Genomic DNA, 27,608 nt, shown 5'->3' with positions numbered 1-27,608 from the left:
GTAGCATTAATACAACACTCTGCAGGCGCACATTTGTGGAGTTTAGAGGGAATGTTGTTAACAACAATCCAAAAGCAGAAATATATCTTTATGAGGAACAAAGGAATAACACAGAATATTGAGCAAAGTTTGAAGTTCATTGTTACTTGTCTTCTAATAAACCTAAGCAGGGTGGACTTGATTAAAATCAAGTCAATTTTAATCACAATTTAAAACATTATTTAAATCACTAGTTATTAAGACCCAATTTAAATTATGATTTTAAATGTAAAGACTCATTTTTGCTGGTAGTTATAATTTTTAATATTTGCAACCAGAAGATTTCCTATATAGAATAAATAACCTGTCAGATTAGCCAAATAGCTATATCAGAACTAATTTTAGTTTAATAGGTTAATCACTCATATTTGGAAAACTACTTAAATTGTTTTATTTAACTAAACCAATAACATTATATAGCTTATATATTCTTGTATTTGCTTAGACATCAATATTTATTAACTGAAGTAGTTAAACAAAATATATATTAGAAAAAACAAACAACTTCAAGCTATGTGCACAAAGACCCCAAGGTTTGTAAAGCTGCTCAGGTTTCACTTTCATTTTCACTGCTTGCCCCTCCCTCCTCCCACTTAGAGCCTGGTACACTGTACATGTATTTCACTCCAAACAATCTTCATACATAGTGTTTAAGGTAATATGTTCATTGTTCGTAGATAGATTTGCAAAACAACAATGGAATTAAAGTAATTTCCTGAACTTTTGTTTATTTTATACTATTTTTACTGTGAAAAAGTGCATGTTAGCTTGGATAACTTGGATTATTTGAATTAGTATACCAAAAATGTAAATACTGTACTGCATGAATATATAGCATGCTGCTACATAGTTAAGCTGTATTTCACACTGAATAATATTTGAACTACAATGTATCTTAAATAGAAACTATCTTTTGATAGAATGCTTCCTACAAAAACATTTCATTAAAATAAATTTGACTAAAATAAAAACATCCGATTTAAATTTTTAAAAATCTGATTTAAATAAAAAACTAATTAAAAATAATCTATTTGAATCCATCCTGAACCTAACACGCTATGGCTGCTTTTGGAGATTTCCTTCTGCTTTAAGGAACCATCAAGACTACCTGCCATTTCCCCTCAATAATGCAAAGAAATTAAGTGCTGTATTTTATTACAGCAAAGCCTCCCTCATCAAGCACTGGAGGAAAACATTTGAATATACACATGGCATGTCTCACTCAGTGCAAAGAAATAGCAATGCACATGCCTTTATGTTGAAAGAACTATACCAACGGTTTACATTAGTTGGAACCCTTGTTACACTAGAACAGCCTAACTCTGGTGAATGTTTAAATACACTATTATTGGACAGATAATCATGTTCAACAGTTTTAGTTATAAAAGAACTAAGCCATAATTTCTGTTTAAATGAATTGTAAAGATTTTAGGAAAGATAAGCAGCTTTCTGATGCAAGTCTGTTATTTGTGTACTGAGATTAGCATGTGAGACTATCAGTACAGACACTATAAACAAGCATAACATCCATCCACTAAAGAAGGCTCAGGCAGTCCCCTGTTCTTGAGACATTATGGACTATAATTCCCATAATCTTGACAAAGCTGTTTGGGTTTCTTGTCTAAAGGGCACCAGGTTCCCTCTCCCTGTTCCAAAACTGAAGCATAAAAAACAGGACAACAAGCAATCCACTTATTGTAGATGCTGAACTGGAAAACTAAGCCTCCATCATGCAACTAAAAACAATCAGCAGGATTTAGGACAGGGAACAAAGAAACCATATGTTTCATTTCTACTACTGTCTCTGAATCATTATTTGACCTTAGAGCAGTTCCCTTTGCTTCAAACCATTTCCTTAGTTTGTTTCCCTATCATACTGGCACCAATAATACTTCCTTGTTTCAAAACAAGATTTAGGAAGCTAAGTCCGTTCCTGTTTGAGAACTGCATAGCTTTTCAGAGGAAATGGAGCTTAGCTTTGCTATACTATAATTAAATGGCATTAAAAACTGGCACAGGAATTCACTGAAATGCTAACAGGCACATGATTTCCAATTTTAAATCATTCAGAAAGCACAAATATACAGTCACTAATTCCAACAGTCTTAAACAAGCAGACTTTTTTTAAAAAAAATCCCACATTGCTACAACCTGATTACACAGAAATATACTAACATTAGCCACAGACATCTTAGGCACAGGGAATTTTTAGATGAATAGTACTATGCTTGTAGCTTACTGCTTCCAAGTACATTTAATTAAGGGTTTTTCGTATCATTAAGAGATTCTGTTTTCCTGAAGAAACCTTTTTTCCTTTTTGGCTTTCATTCATATTTTCCTAGAACATATTCCACTCAGCATTATTTAGATGCAGCAAAGTACTGTATTTCTGAGGCAAGTGCTTCCTTCTCCTACTTTTCATCCATTCACCATTATAAACATCTCTAAAATCAATACTGTACAAGAAATTCAAGCTAAATGTGTTCAACAACAAAACACACTGCTACATATTCTTGCATCTCAAAATCTCTCTTTCTTCAGTTTGTCTGTTTGCAAGGTAGCCATATTAAAGTGAGAATATATGGAAGGTTACTCCAATATATGGCTGAATAACTCAGCGTGATGCTCTCAGCTGGTTTGGGCTACAGTGCCCATCTTCCTTGATTGCATCCACAATGGCTGGAACTGACTGGGATTGTAGTCCAAATGTCTGGAGGCCACCAACTCAAGGAAAGGGCACTGGATCTCTATCTGCTCTATCTGCTACTAAGAGATCCAATGAGCCAAGGGCATCAATACTCTCACTTCCTACAGATGCTTAGAAAAGCAATAAACAGTACGAAACTCTCTCATGGCATCTCAAAATCTCTCTGATACCACAAAGGAAGTCGCAGGCAGAGGAGTCAGAGGAACACATCCTCACCTCACATGTAACGTCAGGAAGGCTGGAAGCAGCTTGAGACAGTCCCTGCAAAGTACTTTTGCAGAGAAAATTGAGAACTAGGTATATAACAAGACTGAACTAGAAAGGACGCTGGATCTCTTGCGAGGTTAAAATCTTGTTCCGTAAAGCTCTGGATCAGCTCCTTCGAACTGACCCACACATGCTTCTCTTGTGGAGCTCACTGGTTAAGGGGCACTGGTGACGGATCTTTGGCTTGGCCTAAGATTTTACCCTGATCCCCAGTGCTGCCTGAACCATGGAAGAGGAATCCCAGAGAAGTTTGGCTGGTTTTCTCTTTGCTCGTTTTATACGGGCTCTCAAGACTATTCTAGGAGCCTCATGGCACAGTGGTAAAACTGCTGCACTGCAGCCAAAACTGTGCTCACGACCTAAGGTTCAATCCCAGGTAGCCAGCTCAAGGCTGACTCAGCCTTCTATCCTTCCGAGGTTGGTAAAATGAGTACCAAGCTTGCTGGGGGAGGGGGGCAATGTGTAGCCTGCATAATTAACTTGTAAACTGCCCAGAGAATGCTTTAAGTTCTGTGGGGCGGTATATAAGCAGCACGCTTTTCTTTTTGGCCAAGGGTGTTTTTCTGTAGTCTCAACTTTCAGCTGTGTGTCAATAGTTGGCAATATGTTATTATGATCTTTAAACTGCTATTTAATTTGTTTTAATGTATCCCAATCACCCTGCTACTGTTTCTGTTCTCCTTTGTAACCTGCCATGAACATGATTTTACCACTGAAAAGTATGATATATAAACACTCTCTAGGACCCACAAAGTAAACAGAAAAAAACAGTACTATCATGGCCACACCTACCTCTGAAAGTAATGCAGAGCACTGAGGCTCAGCTGCAGTAGTGGTGGTGTGATCAGCCCCAAATAGGAAAGTATAGTACATAAGGAGCAAAATCTGGGGTACAAGGGAGGTGTCTAAGGTGTTTCTATGTACTGTAAGAAAGAGTGAGAGATGGCTATTGTTCTTAAAATTACTTTTCCTCTTCCAAATGCCCTTCAAATATGTTGGACTACATCTCCCATGTTTCCTAACCAGACACTGTCATTCAGGACACTGATCTGGAAATAAATTGTTTTAAAATTTAAAAAAAATTGCCAGTCTTTCTTGTGTGAACATCTCTCTACATAATGGTGGTGTGGGGTATGCCCCTTTTGATGTTCTCTACTGTAATTTAGATAATCCCTCGCTGCTGCCTAGGACTCATTGGAGCTGCAAGCCAAAAACATCTGGAGGGCCACAATTACCCTCCACGGATATACATATTTCAGATCTCTGGTTGCAAAGTTAGAGGTTGGGAGTTCGATTCCCCTCTGTGCCTCCGTGACAGGGACTGGACTCAATGATCCACAAGGTCCCTTTCCAGCTCTGCCATTCTAAGTTTATTATTCTTATTATGTACAGATATATACAAGTACTGCTTCCAACCAGAGATGGCCTCCTCAACGCAAAGCGGAGTACACATACACACCAACACACCCTATATGTACCTATTGACAGACACACATCTTTCTACGCTCTGAGGGCTCTTCCAAGTTTGGGGGAGAGAAGTGACAGAGGTGACCATCACGCCTCGAAATACATCTTCAAGGGGGGGGGGTAGAAGTCACGGGTGGCAGCTCCCCCCCATCTCCTTCCCCCTCACGGATCCCTGAGCTCAGAGTTGACCCAACGGGTTAAGACTGAAGAGGAAGCAGCCGCTTTCCTCACGGACACCCCACCCTCACTAAAGAAGTAGGAAGGCTTATTTTCCACACACACACACAAAAGGGGCACTCGCGGCCTCCCCACATCATCCTTCCTCCCGGCAAGGCTCCCTTCCTCCCCTCAGAAGGGGCAGCACGAGCGCTCCTTCCCTTCCTTTCCCCACCCCCACCCCTCACCCGAGTCTGCCTTCCCTCAGCCCTTCCCGCGCGACGCCTCAGTACCAGTCCCTCACACACACACCGCACCGACCCCACCCCCACCCCCACCGCGAGGGGGTCGCGCGCCCGACACTGACCGTTGCTGAGGGACGCCCTGGCGGCGGCGGCGGCGGCGGTTGCCTGACTGACCGACCCGACCGGCTCGCGGTTGTGTCTCGCGCCTCAGCGCCGCCTCAGTACTTCTCTTCCCTCAGCTACACACACACACACACACACACACAGCCCGCCTTGGGCGGCCGAGTAACTTTGACCCCCCATCCACCCCGCCCGCCTCCCTCCCTCCCTCCCCGCCCCGGCTCCTCAGAAAAAAAGGTGTCCTTTCTCCTTCCTCTTTTATTTTTATTTATTTATTTTATTAACCTCAACCCCAGGCAGAACGCCGCTGCCGCCGCCCCCCCCTCACCTCACACACACACACACACCTCGCTCCTCCTCACAGAGTCCAGGAACCGGCCCCTTACGCCGCTTCCGTAGCGTAGCGGCCCATCCGAAGGCGAGGAGCGGACGCGGAGGTAAAAACGCCGGCGCCGTCGTGAATACCGGGGGTAAGACTACAAGCCCCAGAGGGCCTTGCGGAAGGGGGAAGGCGGGGTGAGGAAAGCGGATGTGGCGCTCCAGAAGCTTTAGTTTATTAGAGGGAGTTGTGGTCTTGCCGCGGGGGAAGTGTGTGTGTGGAGGGGGCGGAACGGCCCTCCCTCGGCCTCGGTGAAGCGGCTGATAAGAAGAGCCTGCGGGGACTGATTAGAGGAGGGGATGACGGAGATCACGTACCCTCCGGAGGAACAGCAGGCTTCGGACTACAATTCCCAGGGTCCCTTGCGCGCGCGCCCCATCTGGCCGGCAGCTGTGCGGCGGCTCACCTGGGACTCTATGGTGCGCCGCCTGGAGGAGCACGCGAGGCGGGATTCGGTGCGCTGATGCCCCATCAGCAGATTTATTTTTTTCCCCCTTGCAGGAGGAAGTCGAGCATTGATCCTTGGGGATCGCGTCTCGAATTACAGAAAAAGAGGGCGATCCCACAGAGGGGATCCCCAAGGATCAATGCTCGACTTCCTCCTGCAAGGGGGAAAAAAAATAAAATATATAATTTTATTTTTTGGGGAAAACTCATTTGCAAGCTTTCCCTTTGGTCTAACGAAGACCATGCAGTGTTTTCGTCTGGTGGTGTACTTGTACGTCTTGTTCCTGTTGCACCACCGTTTTCAAGTCCTGGCCCTTATTTGCCAGTACATCCAATCAAGGCTGTGGGAAGCTCGTGGACTGGGATAGATTCGTGTAACTCACCCCAGAATTTTAGGGACACTTCTGTGCCCCAGTCATGAGCTAGCACTGATAGAGGCTGAAGACACCACCTCTGTGACTCCACTTTCCTGTGTAGACAACGTTAATTACCTATATTTAACACTAGACACTAAAGTCTGTCTCTAGGGCTGCAATCATGTCCCATTTTACTGTATGAGCTACACATAAGTGTCCAGGGGAGTAGCTGCCTTAGCCTAGAGAGATAGCTGCAGGAGCTCTCTGCTTAATTGGAAGGAAAGCCTTTTTTTTCCCAAAGCCAGAATAACTGATCCGGAGGTTAAAAAGTAGTTGCAATGGCTCCAAGTCCAAGCGTGTTTACTTGAGAGTTAACACTATTATAGGCAAAACAAATATAGGTTGGGAATGTAGTGTAAAAATACACTTCTTTCAGAATTTGGATGTGTTGGACAAACCTGTGAAGTACATTGACATTCTGCATAACACCACATACATGCATAGAAATACAGTACTTGCTTTTCTGCCTCACCCCATTTCTGCCAACGACATATAGCCCAACTATCCCTAGAGGTGTAGCCATGTGCAGTCCGTCCCATGAGCAGCTTGTCAATTAGCAGCAATTAGCCGCATCAGGTAACCCAAGACGACTACAGACACCAATAGGATTCCAGCCAGTAAAATTTAAACTGAGTTACCCTCTTGTTACTCAAAACCTAACTCTTCGTGACCCCATGGACCAGAGAATGCCAGGCCCTCCTGTCTTCCACAGCCTCCCGGAGTTGGGTCAAATTCATGTTGGTCGCTTCAATGACACTGTCCAACCATCTCATCCTCTGTCATCCCCTTCTCCTCTTGCCTTCACACTTTCCCAACATCAGGGTCTTTTCCAGGGAGTCTTCTCCAAGGAGTCTTTTCTCTTCTCATGAGAGTAGGGTTTACACTTGAGTAAATCTGCATTGGTTTACAGTGTTGGCCAACTGCAGTCCTATGAACACTTTCCCTAGGAATCTTTTGTACCAATCATCAAAGATGCTGCCTTGGTGCATGTGCAGAGTGTAGACCTTAAATGCATGAGTGCAAACCTGGTAGCTTTGATTATTTGTCTTGTAGAACGAAGTAAAAATGGTTAAACCCACAGGTGATAAGGATGCCCTGGAAAAGATTTTTAGAACAGCTTTTGTATTAAGAGTGTGGCCCTCTTCTGTCCCATACAAGAAACCACATGAGAGGTTCCTTTTCTGTCCTAGGAAACAGAGTTTTGAGTGCCTAGAACTTTGGCTGGTCTCCATCTATAATGAAAAAGTAAGGACGGCCAATTATAAAAGGTAAGGGAAAGCAAATGAAGCATTTTTTTTTCTGGCAACATTTTGTTGTCCCCTAACTTTAACCACAATTTATTAACAACATAACTGGATTAGATTTGAGAGCTAACAGGTCCTTAAACTGTTAACCCTTTTTAAATAGCTTTGTCATCTTTCTGCGTATCTATGACTCCAGTTTAAAGACATGGAGCAGTTGTGTGTGAGACTCCAGAAAAAGCACAAGGCATCTTTCTTGCCAATCAGCCATACCACTGGTTCCTACTTCCTTAATTCTCAAGCAGCCAGGCAGTGCCCTTTCTGTGTCACATTCCAGGGAAGGGACAGGTTCATGAAAACAGACACCGCCAAATTTAGTGACCCCGAATGACAGATCTTCACTTTGGATCTATATTAATGAATGTTTTCTCACTATCCCGTCAAACTAAACTAATTGGAGGAAAACGTAGGTCTGCTCTATTGTCCCCAGTAAGTTTCCTGTGTGCAGTTCTAGGAGGAAATCATCTACACCTTGCTGTCTTCTCCTTTTAGTGTAAAAGGCTGCCTTTGTACCGGAGTTAACAAATGGGCATGGATGCAGCCTTGCCTGAGACTGACAGTGCGCATGAAATGATGTATTAATTTTTGATTAGGAAGGGACATGACGTAAAAGAAGCTCAGCAGGGGGAGCCTGAGAAAAAAATATTTGAGAAAGACTGGGCTCCCAAGCAAACCTGAATGCTGGCATTTCCCATCTTTAAAACCAAGCGGCAATTCTAGTTCCCTTGACAACATGTTGAGAAAACAAGTCAAACTTATTTCTGAAATCTTAAAATGTACAGCTTGTGAGAGAACGTTATTATCCTACGACTGCACAGCTTTATGCTGGTCCTCCGTGTTTGCAGGGAGCAGTTGGGTGTCATTAATTTTGGTTTTGCAATATCTAGCATTATGTGGCACCCAGTTTCTTCTTTTCACTCCAGGCAGTCCTTTGGTGCTCCTTAACCCAGAGGTAATTACAGCATCACAGCAATGAAGCATGAGTCTTATCCATGTGGTTTGGGCTGAAATAATCCAGCAGCGCTTGTACTTCAGAAAAATTTAATGAATAATCTTTTTAGCAGCAGAACTGCACCTTTAAGGGGTACAGATCTTCTCCGTAAACCTATTCTCCTGTCTGAAAAAAATTTGAAAAAGATAATATTTACTAGAATCCCACCCAACTTGGGCTATCTATCAACTGATGTCTTACAACTGCAGTCTGATCCAATATTAATTAGAATTATTGGGGGGGGGCAGAGTTTACCATCTACTTATTAAAGAAGATATGTTCTCCATATATTTCATACCATGTTGTTATTGTTGTATTCGATGTATGTAACACATTACAGAGTACTGAAGGACAGGTGCCTGCCCCAAGAAGCATACAATCTTAAATCTGAGGCAGGGGAAACAGGAAACAAAGTGAGGTTGACTGGGAAGGATTGTAACAGTGTTTCAATTAGACTGGTTATTTATGGCTTTGTCTGTCTAAGTTCTATGTTAAGAAAGGGAGAGCATGGAAGCTTCTAAGGCCAGCTGGTTTTGGGTTTCACAAAGCCAGGCCCTATCTATGCCTCATTTTGCTGCCTAAACCTCAAATACAGAAAGTAGGTTTCCAGACGCTCCCTGTTTGGCTTACCCTCACCTTTTGCTTAGGTGTTCAAGTCTGGTGCCGCCTGACATAGGTCCAGAGAAGGAGCAGCATGCAGCTGTTTGCTCAGCAGTGAATTAAGTATCAAGAGATTGATTATTCTACCTATCAGCTAAAGTGGCAAAACTGACTTGCCTTAATTAGACCAGGAGTCCCCCTTGTGTGAAATTAGAGAGGGAGGATGATCTGGACCTGGAAAATACGTTCTGTAACCTGGGGTCTGGTCCCTGCAATCAGAAACCTGATGGCTGCATCACCAGCTCAGCTGCAGTAGAGGTCCTACAGAGAAAAGGACATGCAATGTCTGCAGCATACCCAGCCACGGGCACACCTCTGGGAGACGTTCCTGCACATACACACACAGAGAGAGCCCATTACAACAGTGGCTGTGCTATTAAAGTCTCTACATCAATCATCTTCTCATTCTGTCAAACCATCCGACAGTTCAATAATCTAATTTTCTGAAGGGTCCTTAAAAAAAGAGTGAGAAGGAAGGAAATGCCCCATGTCTTCTCCTGTCTAGCATTACTGTATGTTCAGCCTGGGCATGACGCAGTGCTCCAAGGAACCCCTATTGAGAAGACCATGTTTTGCACGCACGCACACTAACACATACCCTTTCATCATATTCCAGTGGGAGCTTTGCGCATATCTAGGTTGACATTTGAGAAAAGGCATGTCTGTGTTACAGGACATCGAGTGGCTATTCTTATTTATTTTTCAGCCACCTGTCCCCAATTTCTGTCATCAGGAACAAACAAGAAAATGAAGTCATTTGCTGTTTGGGGGTTTGAAATAGTAAATGCCCTTACCTGAAAGTGCACAAGGTAAATGACTTTGCGAGGTTATTTGCTCAGCAGCGAAGCCAAAAGCAAAAGAAAATGACAAGCCAGACAGAAAAGAGGACTCCAGAATCACAACTGCGGAAGGCCATGGGATCCAGGCCACTGAGAAGTGCCGCATTGTTTGTAAACACCTGGGAAAGCAAGGCTGGGATATAGCCCATTTGATTCTCTTCCATGAAAACTGGTTGGGTCTAGCGGTGGCTGCAGCAGTTTTGCATCAACTGAACGGACACAAGAGGGAAATGTAGCGTGACCCTAGCATATGGCTGGGGATCTTTGAATTGGAATTTCATTAATTTGAATTTAATGAATTGTGATTTAAACTGACCTGGTCCCGACTAATGTGCAGATCAGAAGTCTGTTATCCTCTGGCTTTTGCAACTCTACATCGTTTTTTGGCTTGAAAAAAAATGTTTATTTTCTGGAATGTGTACTTCTAAGAAACCCGAGTTAGAAATATATTATTTTCAGGGAAACACAGGTATGTAGCAGTGTGGTTTCAATTGTAGGTGGGAATTGTGTGGCTTCCCTTTTTGCTGCGGAACCCGCCCTGCCCCACATTGTTTTGTTCCATACCAGGAGAATCACACCTCCACAATCCTGTAGGCACACAAATCTCTTCTAACTCTCTCTCTCTCTCTCTCTTATCCTCAACTAGAGAGAGAAAGAGAGTTTGGGAAAACAGAAAATGACCTTCCGGAAGCGACCTGAGGTTTGAGGCCGATTGTGAGTCCGGGTAGAAAATGGCCCCCAATTCCTCTGAGTTTGGTCTCTGCTTGGATGGATTCTACCACTTCATAAAAACAAAATCTACCCACTGTCTCTCATGAATGATATGATCAGCAGGTAAAAAAGAGCATCGGATGGAAGAAATCAAATTAGCAACCCATTTCTATTACCTGTTTTTTTTTTTTACAAAGTAGCATCTGATTCTACTTTAAAAACAAGGGTTGCTTCATTTATTAAACCACTAAAATCTCTCAAACGGGGAAGCATCTGAGTCTTGCAGGACTCTTCACCACGCTAGACATAAGAAAAGGGGGTAGGTACCCAGAAACATCCTAGAAATCATCATAGTCAGGTCTTGATGCCAGGCTTTCTTGCAAAACCCACCTGAGGCAACAGACCTGTTTCAGGGCCGACCCCAGGCAATGCGGATCTCATCACTCTCCTTCCCAGCCTTGGTGGTCAAAGGGCTGCCAGGCACATAACACTCCTGATTCTACCAATTATTCGGTAGCTTTTGGCAAGCACATTTAGGGTGTGGAATCTGCACACATGTAGAAAAATGAGTTGCACACTCTGTGGAAAGAACCATCCCTGCCTTTCCTGTGCCCTCACTGCATCGTCACACCTCTTCGTTGCCACACACAACCCCAGAACTCTTCAGTGACTGAAATATCGGGTCAAGCCAGAATCCTCCTCCTTTAGCAACGCGGGCGACAAACTCCTTCCCCTGTGAGATTTATAGACAGGACCGTATATTTTCGCCACAGAATGGAAATTTATCTGGTGTGCAATATAATCTTTATGATTAAAGTAGCCTGAAACCTGCCCCCTCCTTCTCTTGGACTTTGTGCCATCCTAGCCGCTGAAACTGGTTGTTAATACTTCTCTTGCTTACTCACCCAGAAACTCCTCAGTTTTGTAACACATGCTTTTGACCTGATTGGAGCAGAAACATGCAGGGATAAGGTGATGAATCAGAACAATCCTTCCCTTAGGTCTGCTGACTGTAGTTGAGATGTTGCCTTGCCCTATAACCGACATTTCTCAATTGTGCACTTATTATTTCCTCTCCAGAACGATGGCTGCCTTATTCTGGTCTGCAGTGAAAAACAAGCCTAAATCTGAAACTTCCAACAAGAACCAGGAATAGAATCCACTCCATCACATTACATGACCTGTAACAGGTATTTACACACACTAGGGGTAATAGAGGTGGTGGGGTGAGAAACTATAAATAGGGAGGTAAGGAAGGGGAATTAAAAGCACAAAGTATAGATGGTGACAATCAAATTAAAGCTTGAATATATGGAGAGGGGTGGACAGAGCTTAGCAAAGTTACTTTGGGGGCTTTTGGAGGGAGGATTCTGAAGACTGTAGCCCCAAGAACTATTTTTTCCAGGCCCTGAAAATAGACACAGTGTCCCTTCACCATGGCAGTGAGAAACAATAAAACAACCAACTTAGCAATGCTTTGTTGTTGTTTAGTTGTGTCTGACTCTTCATGACTCCATGGTCCAGAGCACGCCAGGCCCTCCTGTCTTCCACGGCCTCCCAGAGTTTGGTCAAATTGATGTTGGTCGCTTCAATGACATTGTCCAACCATCTCATCCTCTGTCGTCCCCTTCTCCTCCTGCCTTCACACTTTCCCAACATCAGGATCTTTTCCAGGGAGTCTTCTCTTCTCATGAGATGGCCAAAGTCTTGGAGCCTCAGTTCAGGATCTGTACTTCCAGTCAGGGTTGATTTCCTTCAGAATGGATTGGTTCTCTTTGCAGTCCAGGGGACTCTCAAGAGTCTCCTCCAGCACCACAGTTTAAAAGTTCATCTATTCTTCAGCAGTCATCCTTCTTTATGGTCCAGCTCTCACTTCTATACATCGCTATAGGAAAAACCATAGCTTTGACTATGCGTACCTTTGTCGGCAAGGTGATGTCTCTGCTTTTTAAGATGCTGTCTAGGTTTGTCATTGCTTTCCTCCCAAGAAGCAGGCGTCTTTTAATTTTGTGGTTGCTGTCACCATCTGCAGTGATCATGGAGCCTAAGAAACTAAAATCTGTCACTGTCTCCATATCTTCCCCTTCTATTTGCCAGGAAGTGACAGGACCAATGGCCATGATCTTAATTTGTTAGCAGTGCTGGGTTAATTTATATATATGTGCTGTGGGACACAAAACCATTGTCTCCATTCAGGCTCAGATGAACAGAAGTGAACTTTTGATGAACTGTAATTCAGTTGTTTCTCATTGCAGTCTCCCTCTGAAATTCCTTTTCATGCTCTCCTTTCTGCCCTTCCAAAGAAATTTCAGAGACCAATCCTTACATGGTCTAATTCTGAAACACAACTGAGTCTGTTCGCAAAGGGGTCGGCCAATGAGAAGCGGAGGAGTCACCAAAGACTCCTACCCTTTAAAGCTGAGAGCAGGAGAGAAGAGGAGATGCCATGGTTAATGGGGAAGGCATGCTCTACAGGTCTGACTGGCTTCAGTGTGGGATACAGGAGGAAAAGTGTTTTTGGAAGCATTTATGGCCCAAGTTGCTTAGGGCTTTCATACCGAAGCATTTCAAAATTATGCATTTCGGAAGAAATTGCTTTCCTGTCAATACCCTTGGAGAGTCTCCATTTCTATTCTGCATTTGTAATGAATGTTTAAAAGCATGACCATTTTAAGTCACGAGGGGAATTTCAAATTTCTATCAAGTAGCAGATTTTTAAGAAAATGGGAGCAAGCAGGGTGTGGGTGTGGGGAAGGAGATCTCCATTTAGATACTTTACTGTCAAATTCTACAAGGGGTGCTAATTACTGGTGCCATGATTGCAGGGGAAGGGAAGAGAGAGTAGAAGACTTGAGAGCAGAGAAGTTGAAAGAAAAAAAGAAGCAGACAAACTGGGACCAGAAATTACAAAGTACCAGACAGGCCCGGTGGCCTAACTACCATAACTCTTCCACCCCCCCGATATGGAAAAGACCAGTAACCAAGCAGTTCTCCGCATGTCTGTGTAACCAGTTCCATCACTTTCATCTCATCTCCCTCTGTCCTGTGAAGTCAGTGGCTTGGCTGCAATACCCCTCGGTCCCTTTCGTGCGCAATGGGCTGCAAACCATAGACAGAACTCAGAGGAGTTACCTATCCAGTCTCTGGCCATAGACGCAGCGTGGCTCTTGCCATCTTGTATGTACAGCATGCAGGGGCACAGTTGGCGCTATATGGATAAATCTGGACATGCAGGTGCTAATTATGAGAATTCCCATAGCCAGCCCCCCCCCCCGGTGAGTCCAAAAATGCAGGTAGCTGAATCAGTCCATATTAACAAACCAACAGCAGGACTTGTGTAAAGCTAATGGCTCTTAATGGCCCATATGAGACAAAACCACGCTCCAGTACTTTGCTTTACACCAAGAAAAGACTGCATACCGCTCCCGTGGAAGTCCATTCCCCTCCCCATAAATGTGAGGATAGCAGCTGAGAGGGGACAGGGAAGCCTGCGGAGCAGCATTGGATGATGTTATTGTCGCTGCTGCTTCAAAAGTCCTGGAGCTTTAACCCTATGAACCCTGACTCCACTACACCTGTATTTCTGGAGTTCTTGGCAATTCCGGGCAGAGAGTAAATGCAGTTTATAGGACAGGAGAGCTTCGGCTGAGCTTGGACTCAGCCCCAGTCTCCATCCTCTGCCAAAATAAATATTTAAAATGGGTGTGGAGCATTTTGGACCAACACTTCAACTTCCATCCCGTTAAGTTTCCCTGCGCTCATGCATTGCTCTGACAAAGTACCCCTCATGTTGCCGAACAGCGAGGCAGCAGCTGTAGAAAACGGATCTTTTTCACACCACATTGCCTTTCCCTGTCGTTGTGCAAAATGCGGATCCATTTGGCTTGCCTGCTGTCACAACAAAGTCCAATTAAGTAACAGCCAGAGCTGGAAGAAGACACTGAAGTGTAACTAGTTGCTTTTGAGGGGGTGTATCAATGGTGAAATGAGGTTGCATTTCAAAAGTAATTGGCAAGTACCAAAGTTCCTTTGTTGGTGAAATGAGCGGCATTTCATATTTCCACAGCTTCAAAAGTTACTTTTAAAGGGCTCTTTCAGAGACATTTTGCCAATAGGTTTTCCAGTTGGATGCTGCTCTCTTTCCAGTCCTAAATGATAGGGGAGGGGGTTGCTTTGTTTTTTCCTTTGCATTTTTGTAAATGTTTTCTAGAACAAATCTTAAAATTGATCATCCCCCCCGGGGGGGGGGGGGGTTGGCCTGCAGCATGAAGCACTAATAAAACAGAACACAGTGAAATTACTTTTGTGATCTGAGATGGCTTCTTCCAAAGCAATGACGGATGCAACCACTTCTTTCCCAAAAATTAGGTGCCAAACTCTGTGATAACAGCACAGCATGTGCTGCAGAAGTAGCTTCATCAAGAAAGAGCATTAGGAAGAGTCACAAACAATTAGGCAACCACCCCAGTTGTTATTAGATGCCACCAAGTGGTTTTACCATTGACACACATCCCCCGTGAGTTTCCATGGCAGAAACCCTACTATACAATCACCATGCAATTTACATGTTATCCAGTCTCCAAATCCATCGGCTGACTTATAAAGCCAGAAATGCCAACATTACAAACTTTGCATTTCCATATGAAAATTAAGCATTCCAATTAAATGAGAGATGATAGAAAACCAAGCCCTGTGAGGAAAGATACTGAAAGAACTGGCCATGCTTAGCCTTGAGGAAAGAAGACTGAAGGATGATATGATAGCGCTTTTCAAAGACTTGAAAGGCTGTCATCCCGTGGAGGGGCAGGATCTCTTCTCGATCGTCCCAGAGTGCAGGACATCCAATAATGGGCTCAAGTTACAGGAAGTTAGATGAATATCAGGAAAAACTTTCTAACTGTTGGAGAATGGAACCAATTATCTCGAGAGGTGGTGAGCGCTCCAACTCTGGAGGCATTCAAGAGAAAGTTAGACAACCACTTGGCAGATATCCTTTGATCTGGATTTCTGCCTTGAGCACAGGGTTGGACTTGATGGCCTTTTAGTCCCCTTCCAACTTAATTAGTCTATGGTTCTATGATTTCATTACAATAATTTTGAAAATCATAACCAATACCAAAGGGATATCTTTAAAAAGAGAAAAACAAAGCCTTTTCTAAAAACCTACATCACTCTACTTTTCCCTCTGCGACAAAGATGTTAAATTGCTAGGTTTCCCACCCATCTCCCGTTTAACTGGAAGGTTTCGCTTATGGAGATCCAGTTGGATTAGAAAGGACTGCCAAGCCATCTTGTCGCTAAGGACTCCACCTCCAACTTTCATCTCTGTGCATGTCCTGTGAGCAGGGCAGGCATCAGTGTTTGGGTAGTGGGATTCAGCCCCAGTGGCTCTGAACCCATGATCCCCTGAGCGGGAGAAAGGACAAGAAGATTCCTTTGTCTGCAGAGCAATAACACTAGTGCTGAATTCCAGAGCTATGAGGTACATAACCCAGTTTTGATATATCACTCAAATAGTCACATCTGGAACTTTTTCAAAATGATTTTCTGACTACACACAGAGTACCTTCTCTCTCAAACTCTGAGAAAAAGCCCAAGTTGAAGAAGACTCTTTTCAGGGGGAGCTTCATGGCATGTCCACATCAGTTGTATTCAAGACGACAAAGGAAAGTTTGGCAAAGTTACTTCTTGGGACTACAACAGCTTCAGTCCCACAGCCAGTGGAGATCAGAGAAAGCCCATACTGGCAGCGTGATGATGGGAACGGTACCCCCAAAAAAGATGTATTTTCAATTTCTAATTTAAGTGCACTGTTTTTGTTAATCAACTACATTGATAGGCAAAAGAGTCAAGGCCAGATTCCCTGTGAGGGGAAGATTTGAATATGTAAATGTAAAACCTGTACATTTTGACCTCTTGATTTCAAAGTCAATACAGATGTAATAGTCATCATTCACAAGGCAAAACCTCCATAAAGCCTTAAGCCCTTGCACTGTCCTTTATTTTGTCTTATTTTTAATGAATCATCATTAGGCAAAAGGGAGGGAGGAAACTTTTCTCCCACTGGCCCAAATTAATAAGGCAGTCCCTGCACCCCGGACCTTGTCACAGATGTGTCCCCCTGTCAGCCCTTATTCTGAAGACAGCCTCTTACATCTCAATTTTGTTATAAACACCACTTTGCAAAGCCGCAAGGGAAATTTGAGCAGTAATGAAGAGCTGCGGCTGGCACCAGGTGGATCCTGGAAAGCAGACAGGAGTTGGAAAGGGCTTGGGGAAAGGACTCGAGCGAAGCTGGCCAGAGAAAATGATGTCCTCGCATCATTTCTCCATCTAGCCCAGTTAGGAGCAGTGGGGTTCATCAAGGCCATGCGTGATGCAGGCATTATTATCAAACTATATCACCCCTGTGTTCACAGCAGAGCAGGCCCAGGGTTCGAGAAGTCGCACAGAGCTGAGGGCAGGCAGGCCTGTGGTCCATGGGGTGTTGCTGCAGGCATACCTTTAACAGCGCAGCGAAAGACAGACTCCTGGGGCACCTTTGATGATTAACTGTGGCAATAGCGAGGGATGTGTTCTAAGGGGAATGAGATACAAAGTGAGGGTAGGACGTAAGTGTGAGACAGACAGCTTTCTTTCATTCCTATCTGGGCACTCACAGTTTAAAACTATGGATGTATACGAAACACAGGTTAAACTAATAACAATTTAAAATGCGAAGATAATTAGACTACTTTTGACCAAAAGCAGGCCAGTTCAACAGCGTTATCTTGGCCATTTGTTAAATCATCTTTTGTATGTGTGGTGGGCATAAATTTGCATGCACATAAATGCTGCACTGATTGAAATCCTCCACAGTCACAGAAAATGTGTCCTGTATCCAAGTTGCGAGTATAATAAAAACACTGGGTTTGGCTAGGTGGTCAGATGGAATGGATTCATATTCAATATACATATTTAAAAGTCAGTCCCCAGTAGCCCTTGACACTATAACATAAAGCAGGAATCTGCCCGGGGGGGGGAGGGCTATGCCATCAAGAGCAGGGTTGGTTTTTCCGGGTCGTGAGCAGCTGACGTCCAGAAGCCCAGCCACTTTATTTTCTCCCAGGCAGAAGAAGGGTTGCCGGTTGTCCTACCTCTTCTAACTGGCAGGACGGCCGTATCCTGCACTTTCTAGCAATTCAGCAATGCCACCTACTGCCAGAACAGGAGAAGTGCTGGAAGCCTTTTCAGGTGAGAAAAGCAGGCACTTTGAATTCAGAGCAAATTTTGGAAAGTTTCTTTTTTTTTAAATCAACATCATCATCATCTTAGAACTGGAAGGAACCCTACGGTTCATTGAGTTCAGTCATTGTCAAAGAGGCACAGTGGGGGGATCGAACTCCCAGCCTCTAAGCTCTTGGGCTCTCCAGCAGTTCCAGTAATAATCTTAGAACAGCAGAGTTGGAAGGACCCCAAATGGATCATCAAATCCAGTGTTTATTCTCCTACATTATTTCTGTGCTACAAAACCTCAGATATACTCCTCCAAATATCAGCCAAATTTGCATCCTCCCTAATCTAAATTGAGACGGATTGATTCAATCAAGGAAGCCACATCCTTGAGTCTGCAGGGGCTGCGAACGAGGAGATTGGTTTTCACCCACTTTGTTTCCTGGTGAATGCCCAGCTCTGGCAGTGGGAGGGAGGCAGGGAGAGAAAGAAAACAGGAGAATGAATCCTGATGCATGAGTAGGAGCAAATAAGCCAATTTTGAGGCCAGGCAGAAAGAGAAGGCGCAGCAGGGCAAAGGCACTTGTGATTTGGGAGCAGGGGGTATTTTTCTGTCCTTCGACTGAGTTCGTAATGGAATTGGGTGGCTCGAGGGCACGTCTGAGTGAACACCCACCTGCCTCTGTATAAATATAAATGCTTGTCCATCTGTCTTGCCCCCCCCTCCCCGGCCCATCACTTCCTCTTACTGTACCTATCAAGCCGCTGGATCTGCTCATCTTCCTCTTCGTCTTCCGGACCAAAGGCCCTAATTGATGACATCTAACAAAGAGAGAGAAAGGGGAAAGGAGGGCCTTATTATAAATTACCTACAAAATTACAAGACCATAAAAATGTATTACAAGTATTTTGCCCTTTATTTCTATGATCATTAAACTGTAATATATAATGAAACTATAATACCGCTCACCATGATGCAGAATCAGTGGGATCCCCTGTGCTTGTTTTCCTGCAACTAGACGGTCCCATCTGGGGGGAAATGGGAGACAATGACACCCGAAGTGGGGTTTTTTGTGTGTCCAATCTACTGCGTAATCTTGTTTTGGTTGCTATCATAGTAGAAAACCCCACTTCACAAAGATAGGATGTTGGAAATTGAAGCAGGCTGCTTCAATATCTTGGGATATTCTGACTTTAGTTTAATCCAGAATGTATGGAGATTTGAAGTTGTCTCAAATATACTTTTAAGGCCACCGTCATTTGCAATCTCAAGCAGATGATCCTCTTCTAGCACGGATAAAGTTGATTCACCTGGCTTATTCTCAAATGGGTCATGGATCCATTCCTTCCCAGTTCTGGGGTCTTTTGCTGTTGGGAAGTAATTCTCAAACTCTTTCGAAAGCTGAGATTGATGCTCATGCGCCAGTTGGGAGACAGCAAGCCCTGGCTCACTCCCTTTCAAAATATCTGCTAATATTTGAAACATGTAAAAAAATAGTTCTGTAGCTGTTGTGTTGGTTGGTAACAAAAGTGCACATAACATATCCTCATGCACATCCTCCTGAAAAATATATTGCACAAAACAAGCATCGCTGCCTTGTTGTCATCATTGGTGAATTCATCCACCTGGAGTGCGTGTACCATGGTGACTCTTTAATTCTCTCTGACAACTGTGCCTGATTATCCTCTGCTCTTTCATCGGTTCATCTAGTTATGGTGCTGGCTGAAAGAGGAACACGTGCCACCTTTCGAACTTCAGCCTCTCCTAAAAGTTCACGGCCAGTGTCTTCGGCAGCGGGCAGGATCAACTCTTCGCCAATAGTGAAGGGCTTCTTCACTTTAGCAATGTGGTTAGTGACTAAGAATGATGTTTTCGGTGCAGACACATTTGATGAAGTAAATGGTGGCCATGAATAATTGCTTCTGTTCTTCGCATTCATGTTTGTTTTTTCTTTTCTTTTGAAAAACTCCAAAGGCTTGTCTTTTAATGGAGGGTGCCTGGGCTGTTTATCTCTAGCATGTAAGATCTCCTCCTAGATCAGCCTGTCTCAATCAGAGTTCCTCCAAAGCTTCCCAGGGGTTCCTTGTGCAAGGAACATTTCCGCCTCTCAGATGAGGTTTCCACACCAGTAACAAAGGAAATGGCGAGCAGGAGGTGAGCTGCAATGGAAGCTCCACCACCTGCTAGATCAGCCGCGGCATCAGAAGCTAATAGGAGGGCGCTGGCAGGAGGCGGAGCTTTGCTCACCTGCTCACCTGCTCATCTGTCCCAGCGGTCCGGTCTTTCCAAAGCCATGGACCGGCCCTGATCTGCAGCCTGGGGGTTGGGGACCCCTGCTATAATATACTCCCCAAACAACTAGCGTTAATGTCTTTACCTTTTCCTCACAAGATCCCATCTGGTTTCTCTTGAACTCCATACAGATCAAATCAGAATCGATTTACCCAATACTAAAAAGATTGCTCCGCATGGCACAGCTCTGCAGACAGTACCTGAAAAGGGGCAGATCCAGCATGCATGGCCTTCCTTTGGAGGATCTGGGAATCTTGCAGAGTAGGACGAGGATTGCAGGGCGGACTTCTCTGCTAGTGTTACCTAACTCCCACTGTTTCCACCACTCACATCTTCCTTCCAGTGCAGCTTGCTTTTATTTATTTATTTATTTATTGGACTTATATACCGCCCCATAGCGCTACAAGCACTCTCTGGGCGGTTTACAATTTTAATTATGCAGGCTACACATTGCCCCCCCAGCAAGCTGGGTACTCATTTTACCGACCTCGGAAGGATGGAAGGCTGAGTCAACCTTGAGCCGGCTACCTGGGATTTGAACCCCAGGTCGCGAGCACAGTTTTAGCTGCAGTACAGCGTTTTAACCACTGCGCCACGAGGCTCTTTTGTCACACTTGAGTCGGCCGGATCATCTCCCTTCATCCCAACAGGAGCTGGTATCCAGCAAAAACAGACCCCCGATTCCCTGAAGCTGGAATTCAGGATTCAACAACTATATTTCACGGATCACTCCACTAGTACAAGCCATCCCTCCTGCCTGAATGGCTAAACAACTTGAAAGGGAATCTCTCTGCCTGATGCCCCAGCTCCGCCAACAGCGGGCAGCTCCCACTTCTCCCTGCCCTTCCAGCTGCCATGGGCAGCATCTGCCCGTGGGAAGGAAAGAGCCTGGTTCCAGCCAAGGTGCGTGAAGATGGGGATGCTGAATGGGACAAAGTGGTCCTGGGAGGGAGACCCTGGCGGGATGCTGTGGCTCAATACAGCCAAGTCTACCTTGCATGGCGGACCTCCTCTCTGTCCTCCCAGGGATCTCCACCCCCTTTCCTTTTAACGTTTTGTGGTTCTGCTTCCGTCCATCCACTTGACCATCCTTTTTCTTCCTTTTACTGTCCTCTCTTTTTACCACCTTCTGGGTCGCATGTTTCACCACACTGGGATTTTAAAAAATACAATCAAAGCCATAAACACATGGGCGGTTCCAGTAATTAGATACCCAGCTGAAATAATAGATTGGACTCAAAATGAATTAGAAGAACTGGATGAAAAAACAAGGAAACTACTGAACATGCATCACACACTACATCCAAAAAGTGATGTGGACAGATTATATTTACCATGAAAAAAAATTGGAGGTGGTGGATTACTGGAAATACAGCAGATAGTAGAGGAGGGGGGGAGAAGCCTAAATGATTATATCAGAACAAGTAGAGAACAATTACTTAAGGCAGTGAAAATGGGGAAAATTTTGAAAAAAAGAAACAGAGACTCAACAGAAGAGACAACCATTTAAAAATAAATTATAGACAGCTCAAAAATAAACCAATACGTGGACAACATCTGAGAAATATTGATAGAAAGCATTATAATAATAAAACTTAAGCATGGCTGAAACTGGGGACCGCTGAAAAAGAAACCAAAGGCTTGATTTTTGCTGCATAAGAAAAGCACTCCAAACCAATGTGATGGAAGCGAAGATCCAAGGAATTAGGGCTAACAGCAAATGTCGACTCTGCCAAGAAAATAAAGAATTGGAAAAACTAACAAAGTACAGAGACCTGGCAATCAAAACATCTCGCCTCTGGAAGAAACACGCTTCAGTGGTCCCCGTAGTCATTGGGGGCTTTGGGAACAGTATCAAGAAACTTCACAGACCACTATAAGCAGCTGCAGATCTCAGAAATCACATCATCAGAGCTACAAAAAAAAATGGCAATATTAGGAACAGCATACATACTGTGCCGATATTTGAACAGACACTTAGCTTTTTGCTAAAAACTTGTATCTTGTTATATAATACCAGTCAATGTTTTTATAAGAGTGATTGACTGCGCCTGGTATTTTTGAATGCTGATGATGCTGATGCCTAATTGTTAAGCTTAGTAACATATTAACCCTTTCCCACAAACTTTCCCATCCCTGAACTGGGCAGCCCAACATCCACCATTCCCAGCTGAAAGAACACAATTTGCTAGCTCAGGAGGATCAGCTCCAGGTCTTCCTTTCAGGATCAGTCTCCACCGGGAAACAAGAGCTTGGAAATGTTACTTTTTTGGACTTCAACTCCCAGCAGATGACAATGGCTTCATAAGATGGATTCAGCCAATCGGAGCCTGTGTAGTGGAAACCACCATGACTGTGGGTGCAGGGAAAAGCGTATACAGTGGACCCTCTACTTACGGAATTAATCCGTATTGGAACGGTGGCTGCAGGTCGAAAAGTCTGTAGGTTGAATCTCCTTTGACCCACAATGCATTGAAAACCGATTAATCCCGCAACCGGCCGTTTTTGTTCCATTTTTTGTTCCATTTTGGCTTTTTTCTGGTCTGTAGGTCGATTCTCCGGCTGCAAGTCGAACCTAAATTTTGCGGCCAGAGAAGTCTGTAACTCGAAAAGTCCGTAGCTCGAAAAGTCTGTAAGTCAAGGGTCCACTGTATCTCTGCCTTGATTTCATGTGGATTCCCCAGATCCCATCTGTATTCTCCTCCACATTTCATCCTTGGCTATTAACTTTTTTTCCCTCTTGCCATACTGACCTTTATATACTTTTAAAAAGCATTTTTTAATTGGTGCATTTGCTTAGGCATGTTAGACACGCACCCGTATTTACATATTTTACTTAATGTGTTTTACCCCCTGATCAATACGTATCTGCAGTTCAATATTAACCTATTGAATAGAGACAGTGTGTTAATGTGTCATCAGTGTCACTGGAAAAATGTAAACTCAATACACGAAAAAGCACAATGTTCCATCATATACATGGACTCTGCATTTTCTCTGCTCTAAGCAAATAAAGTCTGTGATCATGTTCCTTTCTGTCCTGAGCCAAGGACATTCCTGATCCTGCGAACAGAAGATAAAGCTCATCACCATCCAGGCTAATGGCTAAGAAATGTATCATTCTAAGTAACACCTTGAGCTATGCTTCCTTGAAAGAGCCATGCCCTTATACTTTTGTTACTGGTCTTTGGTTTTCTATAAAAGCCTACCTGTACGTTATCACTTTGGATTCCATACTTCCACACTCATGCGTGGGTATGTTTTCTCTGATAGTGGAATAAACAGTCACTCTTATAAAGCATGCTGCTTATATATCGCCCCACAGTGCCTAAAACTCTCTTTGGGTGCTTGACGATGTAATTATACACACTCCCATGCCCCCAGTGAGCTAAGTAATTTAGCATCCTCGGAAGGATGGAAGGCTGAGTGAACCTCAAGCTGGCTGCCTGGGATTGAACCCCAGGTCATGAGCAGACTATTGACTGCAGTACTGCACTTTAACCACCGTGCCACCAGGCTCCTCAACCACCTCTTTATACCTCCAAAGTTAATTTTTCTAAAGTTAAAGGTCCCGACCACTGTCAAATTCAACATACCTCTTTTTTTCCCCCTTTCTAGGCAGGAACAAAGACTCGCGCCCCCAGCAAAGTCCCATTCCTGGTGGACTGCTGCTCACGGGCCCACAACAGCCTTGGTGGCCCTTTTTTCTTTAAAGACGCGCCATCCCTATTTCGAGAGGAGAGAACCCAGCACGCCCCAGCAAAGAACACAGAGGAGCCAGTTCTCCAGCAAAGAGACAGGAACAGGCTTTAATCAGACGAAGAATCAGTACACCCGTTAAGACAAATTCTGTTTGCCTCTTTTTTTTTGGAAATTCCTTCACATACCAGCAGGGAAGAACAGTTTTCCTCAGGAAATTAAAGCCGTGTGCAAGCCAGTGCTTCACTTTTTTGTTCTCGACGCACCCCCCCAACTCCTGTGACTATTTACATTACAGTACCTCTTTGTGATCAAACGGGGAGGCCAGGAGAGCAGTGCGCGTTTGTATCACAGACGTGTGTGCCCAAGTTGAGAAAGGCAGATCTGATTATTTATAGATTTGTACATTATACATACATATACTGTACATACATACATATATATATAGATTTGTTTTTGTGTGTGTGTATACACAGATACATTGCTCTCTTCTTTGAAGTATTAAAAAATTGATCAAGCCTTCAATCTATAAAAAATACCTAACTCTACAAGGTAGAAAACGAAAAACTTTCCCTCACCCAGTGTACACTGATTTACACCCCCCCGATTCCTCTTGAAAATGTACAGTACATGGATCCTTTCTCCAAGCTGGAGGGGCAGGGGAGAGGCAGGCAGAAGTGCTGAATTTAGAAGGATGTTATGGGTTTTGCCCAGTGAAAGAGCAGTTCCTTGCACGGGAATCCCTCTGTTTCTATTCCCTGCACTGGAAACCAACTTAGAAACGGCAAAAGCAGAAACCGATAAATTACAATTTAAAAAAATATATGTATTTCCAACCTAACTCTGGCCCCGGTGTTGCCCAACCCTCTTTTGTAAGATCAGACAAATGCCACCCATCTTAACCATCACTTCGGATCAGAGGTGTTCCATTTTGTGCATTTTCAATTTTTTAAAAAAGCTTGCCGAGGCTTCACGGTATATGAGGGGTCTTGGAACTCAACCACCTGGTGCTGCCAAGGAAGAGGGGAGGCGATCCTGCTTCTCTTTAATGACGAGGTGCACTGGCGCTTCCTGAAGGCATGAGAGAAGCTGTCATATTTCTTATGCTTAGATGTAGTGTGGTTGTTTCATAGGAGCTTCGAAAGGAAGGAAGGGAAAAGAGGTCCTTTCCTCACTTTAAGAGATAGAAGAGGCAGCCACAAGCAGCTCAGACGGCCTGCTCCCTGCCAGAATCAAAGCTTTCTTTGGAGTTCCAGTTACACCCTTTGGAGCTTCCTCCTCCTCATATAGCAGCAGGCGCCATCCAATATAGGTCTCCATGCCACTTTCCCTTTACCTAGTTGTGCCGTTAAGAAGAGAAGCCCCAGAAAAAGGGAGGGCTTACAACCAATCCTCAAGGCCAAGAAAAATCCCTCCAGTGGAAAAAGGGCACCTTTTAGTAAGGCGGAAAACAATATTTTCCCAAAAAATGTGGGATGGATGGGTGAGAAAACAGAAAAAAGAACCTAGTGATCTGGTTCTTTTTAGCCTGGTGATAGGGGGAGAAAAGCAGGAACAAGAAGCGTTGCTCACTTCCTTCTTAAACACATACAAATTCAGTGAGTGGTCCAATTATGCTAAGTACAGTATAATTCACCTTCCCCCCTTTTTTATGGTAGAGAGAAGCTTGACATTTAATTCTGACATTAATAGCACATAGTCAAGAGGGCCTTCTTCTACCATGTCAGCATCAATTCTGTCTTTAATTTCTCCCCTTGAGATCTACGGTCTCCAGTTGTCGTTGTTTTTTAATTAGGTCAGTATATTCGTCATTCCCACCCCAAAGTGACCCAAACAGGTGAGAAAATAAAAGACGTGCATTCAAGTAAGAAAAGGTGTGCAATGAAGGTGGAAGGAGTGGGTGGGCGGCTTTATCCAGTGGAGAGCAGCAGCGACGGGAACGGGGCACCGCTCGGCCTCCAGCACGAGAGTATCATTAGCTGAGCATCCCCACTCCCAAGCCGGGCCAGGCTGCCTTCCGCTCACACACCAGGGTGGACCAACTCCCACGGCCAGGCTGGGAAGGCTGCCACCGGCCACCATTGGCACCTCAACCCAATGATGTGTCACTGGTCCAATCCTTGGTCGTGTCGCCAAGAAGCTGCTTCTCCAGGAGCTGCTCACCCTCAGACCGCAACCCTAGTCGTGGCTTAATGGACAACACACAGATCAATTATTTCCTTTTTTTCCCCTTAAGGCAGCTGGCCAAACTAAAAAAGGGCTTAGGAAACACACAGCGCTGCAGGCACCAGAGGCCTCCAAACTGTCCTGCTGGGTGCAGACAAAATAAAATAAAAAAGTTTCCGCAAGCGCAAAGCTTCCAAACCAGGTAAGGACCAAAAGCTCCCATGGACAGAATAAGGGAGAAGTCCCAGCTCCCCCTTTCCTGCTTCTTTTGACACCTCTGAGAAAACGTGGAGAGCTTTAAGGAGGACAACCCACCTGGATTTTGGGGGAGAACTTTCAGAGAGAGAAGATAAAGCAAGGATGCATGAGCCAAGTGAGGCAGGGAACCCTTGCATAGATCTCTCTTCCCTTTATTACCCCATGGTGAGATCCAGATTCCCCTTTCCAGCCCGTTTCTGTATCGGTTCTGGGTGGGAAAGACCCTAAAGCTTATGGCAAGGAAATGGGTATCAAGAGGCCGCTCCGTCCCTGCCCCGGGCTGAGCTTTCACATCCACCCACCTATTCTTTCACACCTTGTCCTGTAGCTGGCATCCTTTTTTTTCCCTCCAGGCCCCCTTTACCCCAAACAAGCCAGGAATGCTCCAAAACCCATTGGAGAGAGAGAGCAGCCAGATTTGATGCCTGGTCCTTTCTTCCCTCCGGTCCAAGCAGGATCTGTCCCCCACCATCCAAGCCCAACGTGAGGCTTCCGGTGCCACCTTCTCCGTGGAGCGAAGACTTTGCCAGTGTCCTCCTCTGAGCAGCAAATCCATCACCCCCAGGTGGTGCCCTTAGGATTGCCAAGTCCGCAGCTCCCAGCCTCCTACTTGACTTCCAGGATGGACGGGTTGGTTTCCATGATGGCCACAATGATCCGGTCAATGTAGTCTTGGAGTCGGTAGTTGATTTCTTCTTGTTTCTGAATTGCCTCCATGAGCTGTTGGGTGAGGGAGAGAAGAGGGACGTTTTGAGACTAGAAGGCGACTCTTCTATGGCTAACTTTGCTCAAACACATGGAGACGATCAGTGATGGATTCTCAAATGTAGGAGCAAATGAGAGTCAAAGCTGGTACAGTGGTGCCTCGCACAACGAGTGCCTCACACAACGATAAATTCACACAACGATGGCTTTTCCTGTTTGAAACCTGTTTTAAATGCTTGGCATCGATAGTCCAGCTTGTGAAACGTATGCAAACTTAATTTGGTGTTGTTCTGAGGCGTCGTTAATTTTTGGTGAATTTTTTTTATTCTCCATTGAAAGCCACTGACTGTGGCTTTCAATGGAGAAAACAAAAAATCACCAAAAATTAACGAGGACTCAGAACAACACCAAATTAAGTTTGCATAGGTTTCAGGAGGTGGGCTAACAGTTGCAAGCATTTAAAACAGGTTTCAAACAGTTTAAGGCACTTTTACAGGAGCGAAAAGGGACTTCGCAAACCCATTCAAATG

At 44.4% G+C, this 27,608-nt stretch overlaps 2 protein-coding genes and 1 long non-coding RNA gene across 9 annotated transcripts in view; 1 reads left to right on the top strand and 2 right to left on the bottom strand.

Annotated features, from left to right (window-relative positions):
* Window positions 1–5,462, bottom strand: part of CAPN15 (calpain 15) — a 107,493-nt gene extending 102,031 nt beyond the window's left edge. For 2 of the 4 annotated variants that reach the window (XM_078381501.1, XM_078381503.1), the window contains exon 1: window positions 5,004–5,163. The gene's annotated coding sequence lies outside the window, so the exon portion shown is untranslated. Of the gene's footprint in view, window positions 1–5,003; window positions 5,168–5,348 lie in introns of those variants that run through there. The other 2 variants (XM_078381504.1, XM_078381506.1) reach the window with 2 other exon arrangements.
* On the top strand, window positions 5,343–24,516 carry LOC110089484 (uncharacterized). Of its 2 annotated transcripts, XR_002302232.3 has the most exons (5): window positions 5,343–5,471; window positions 7,434–7,511; window positions 9,902–10,004; window positions 11,826–11,935; window positions 23,869–24,516. It is a non-coding gene; the product is annotated as an uncharacterized LOC110089484 (long non-coding RNA). The 2 variants fall into 2 exon arrangements; XR_002302233.3 differs by lacking the exon at window positions 9,902–10,004.
* The window catches only part of RAB11FIP3 (RAB11 family interacting protein 3), a 95,066-nt gene continuing 91,489 nt past the window's right edge, over window positions 24,032–27,608 (bottom strand). For all 3 annotated transcript variants that reach the window (XM_072982608.2, XM_072982610.2, XM_072982611.2), the window contains one exon: window positions 24,032–27,093. In XM_072982608.2, the coding sequence (XP_072838709.2) occupies window positions 26,980–27,093 (114 nt within the window). In that variant the 3' untranslated portion in view covers window positions 24,032–26,979. The remainder of the gene's footprint in view (window positions 27,094–27,608) is intronic.

The sequence above is a fragment of the Pogona vitticeps genome, chromosome 13, assembly GCF_051106095.1.
Source record: "Pogona vitticeps strain Pit_001003342236 chromosome 13, PviZW2.1, whole genome shotgun sequence".
Classification (NCBI taxonomy): Eukaryota; Metazoa; Chordata; class Lepidosauria; order Squamata; family Agamidae; genus Pogona; species Pogona vitticeps.
The sequence above is the reverse complement of the archived record's forward strand: the minus strand, read 5'-3'. Positions and strand labels throughout refer to the sequence as shown.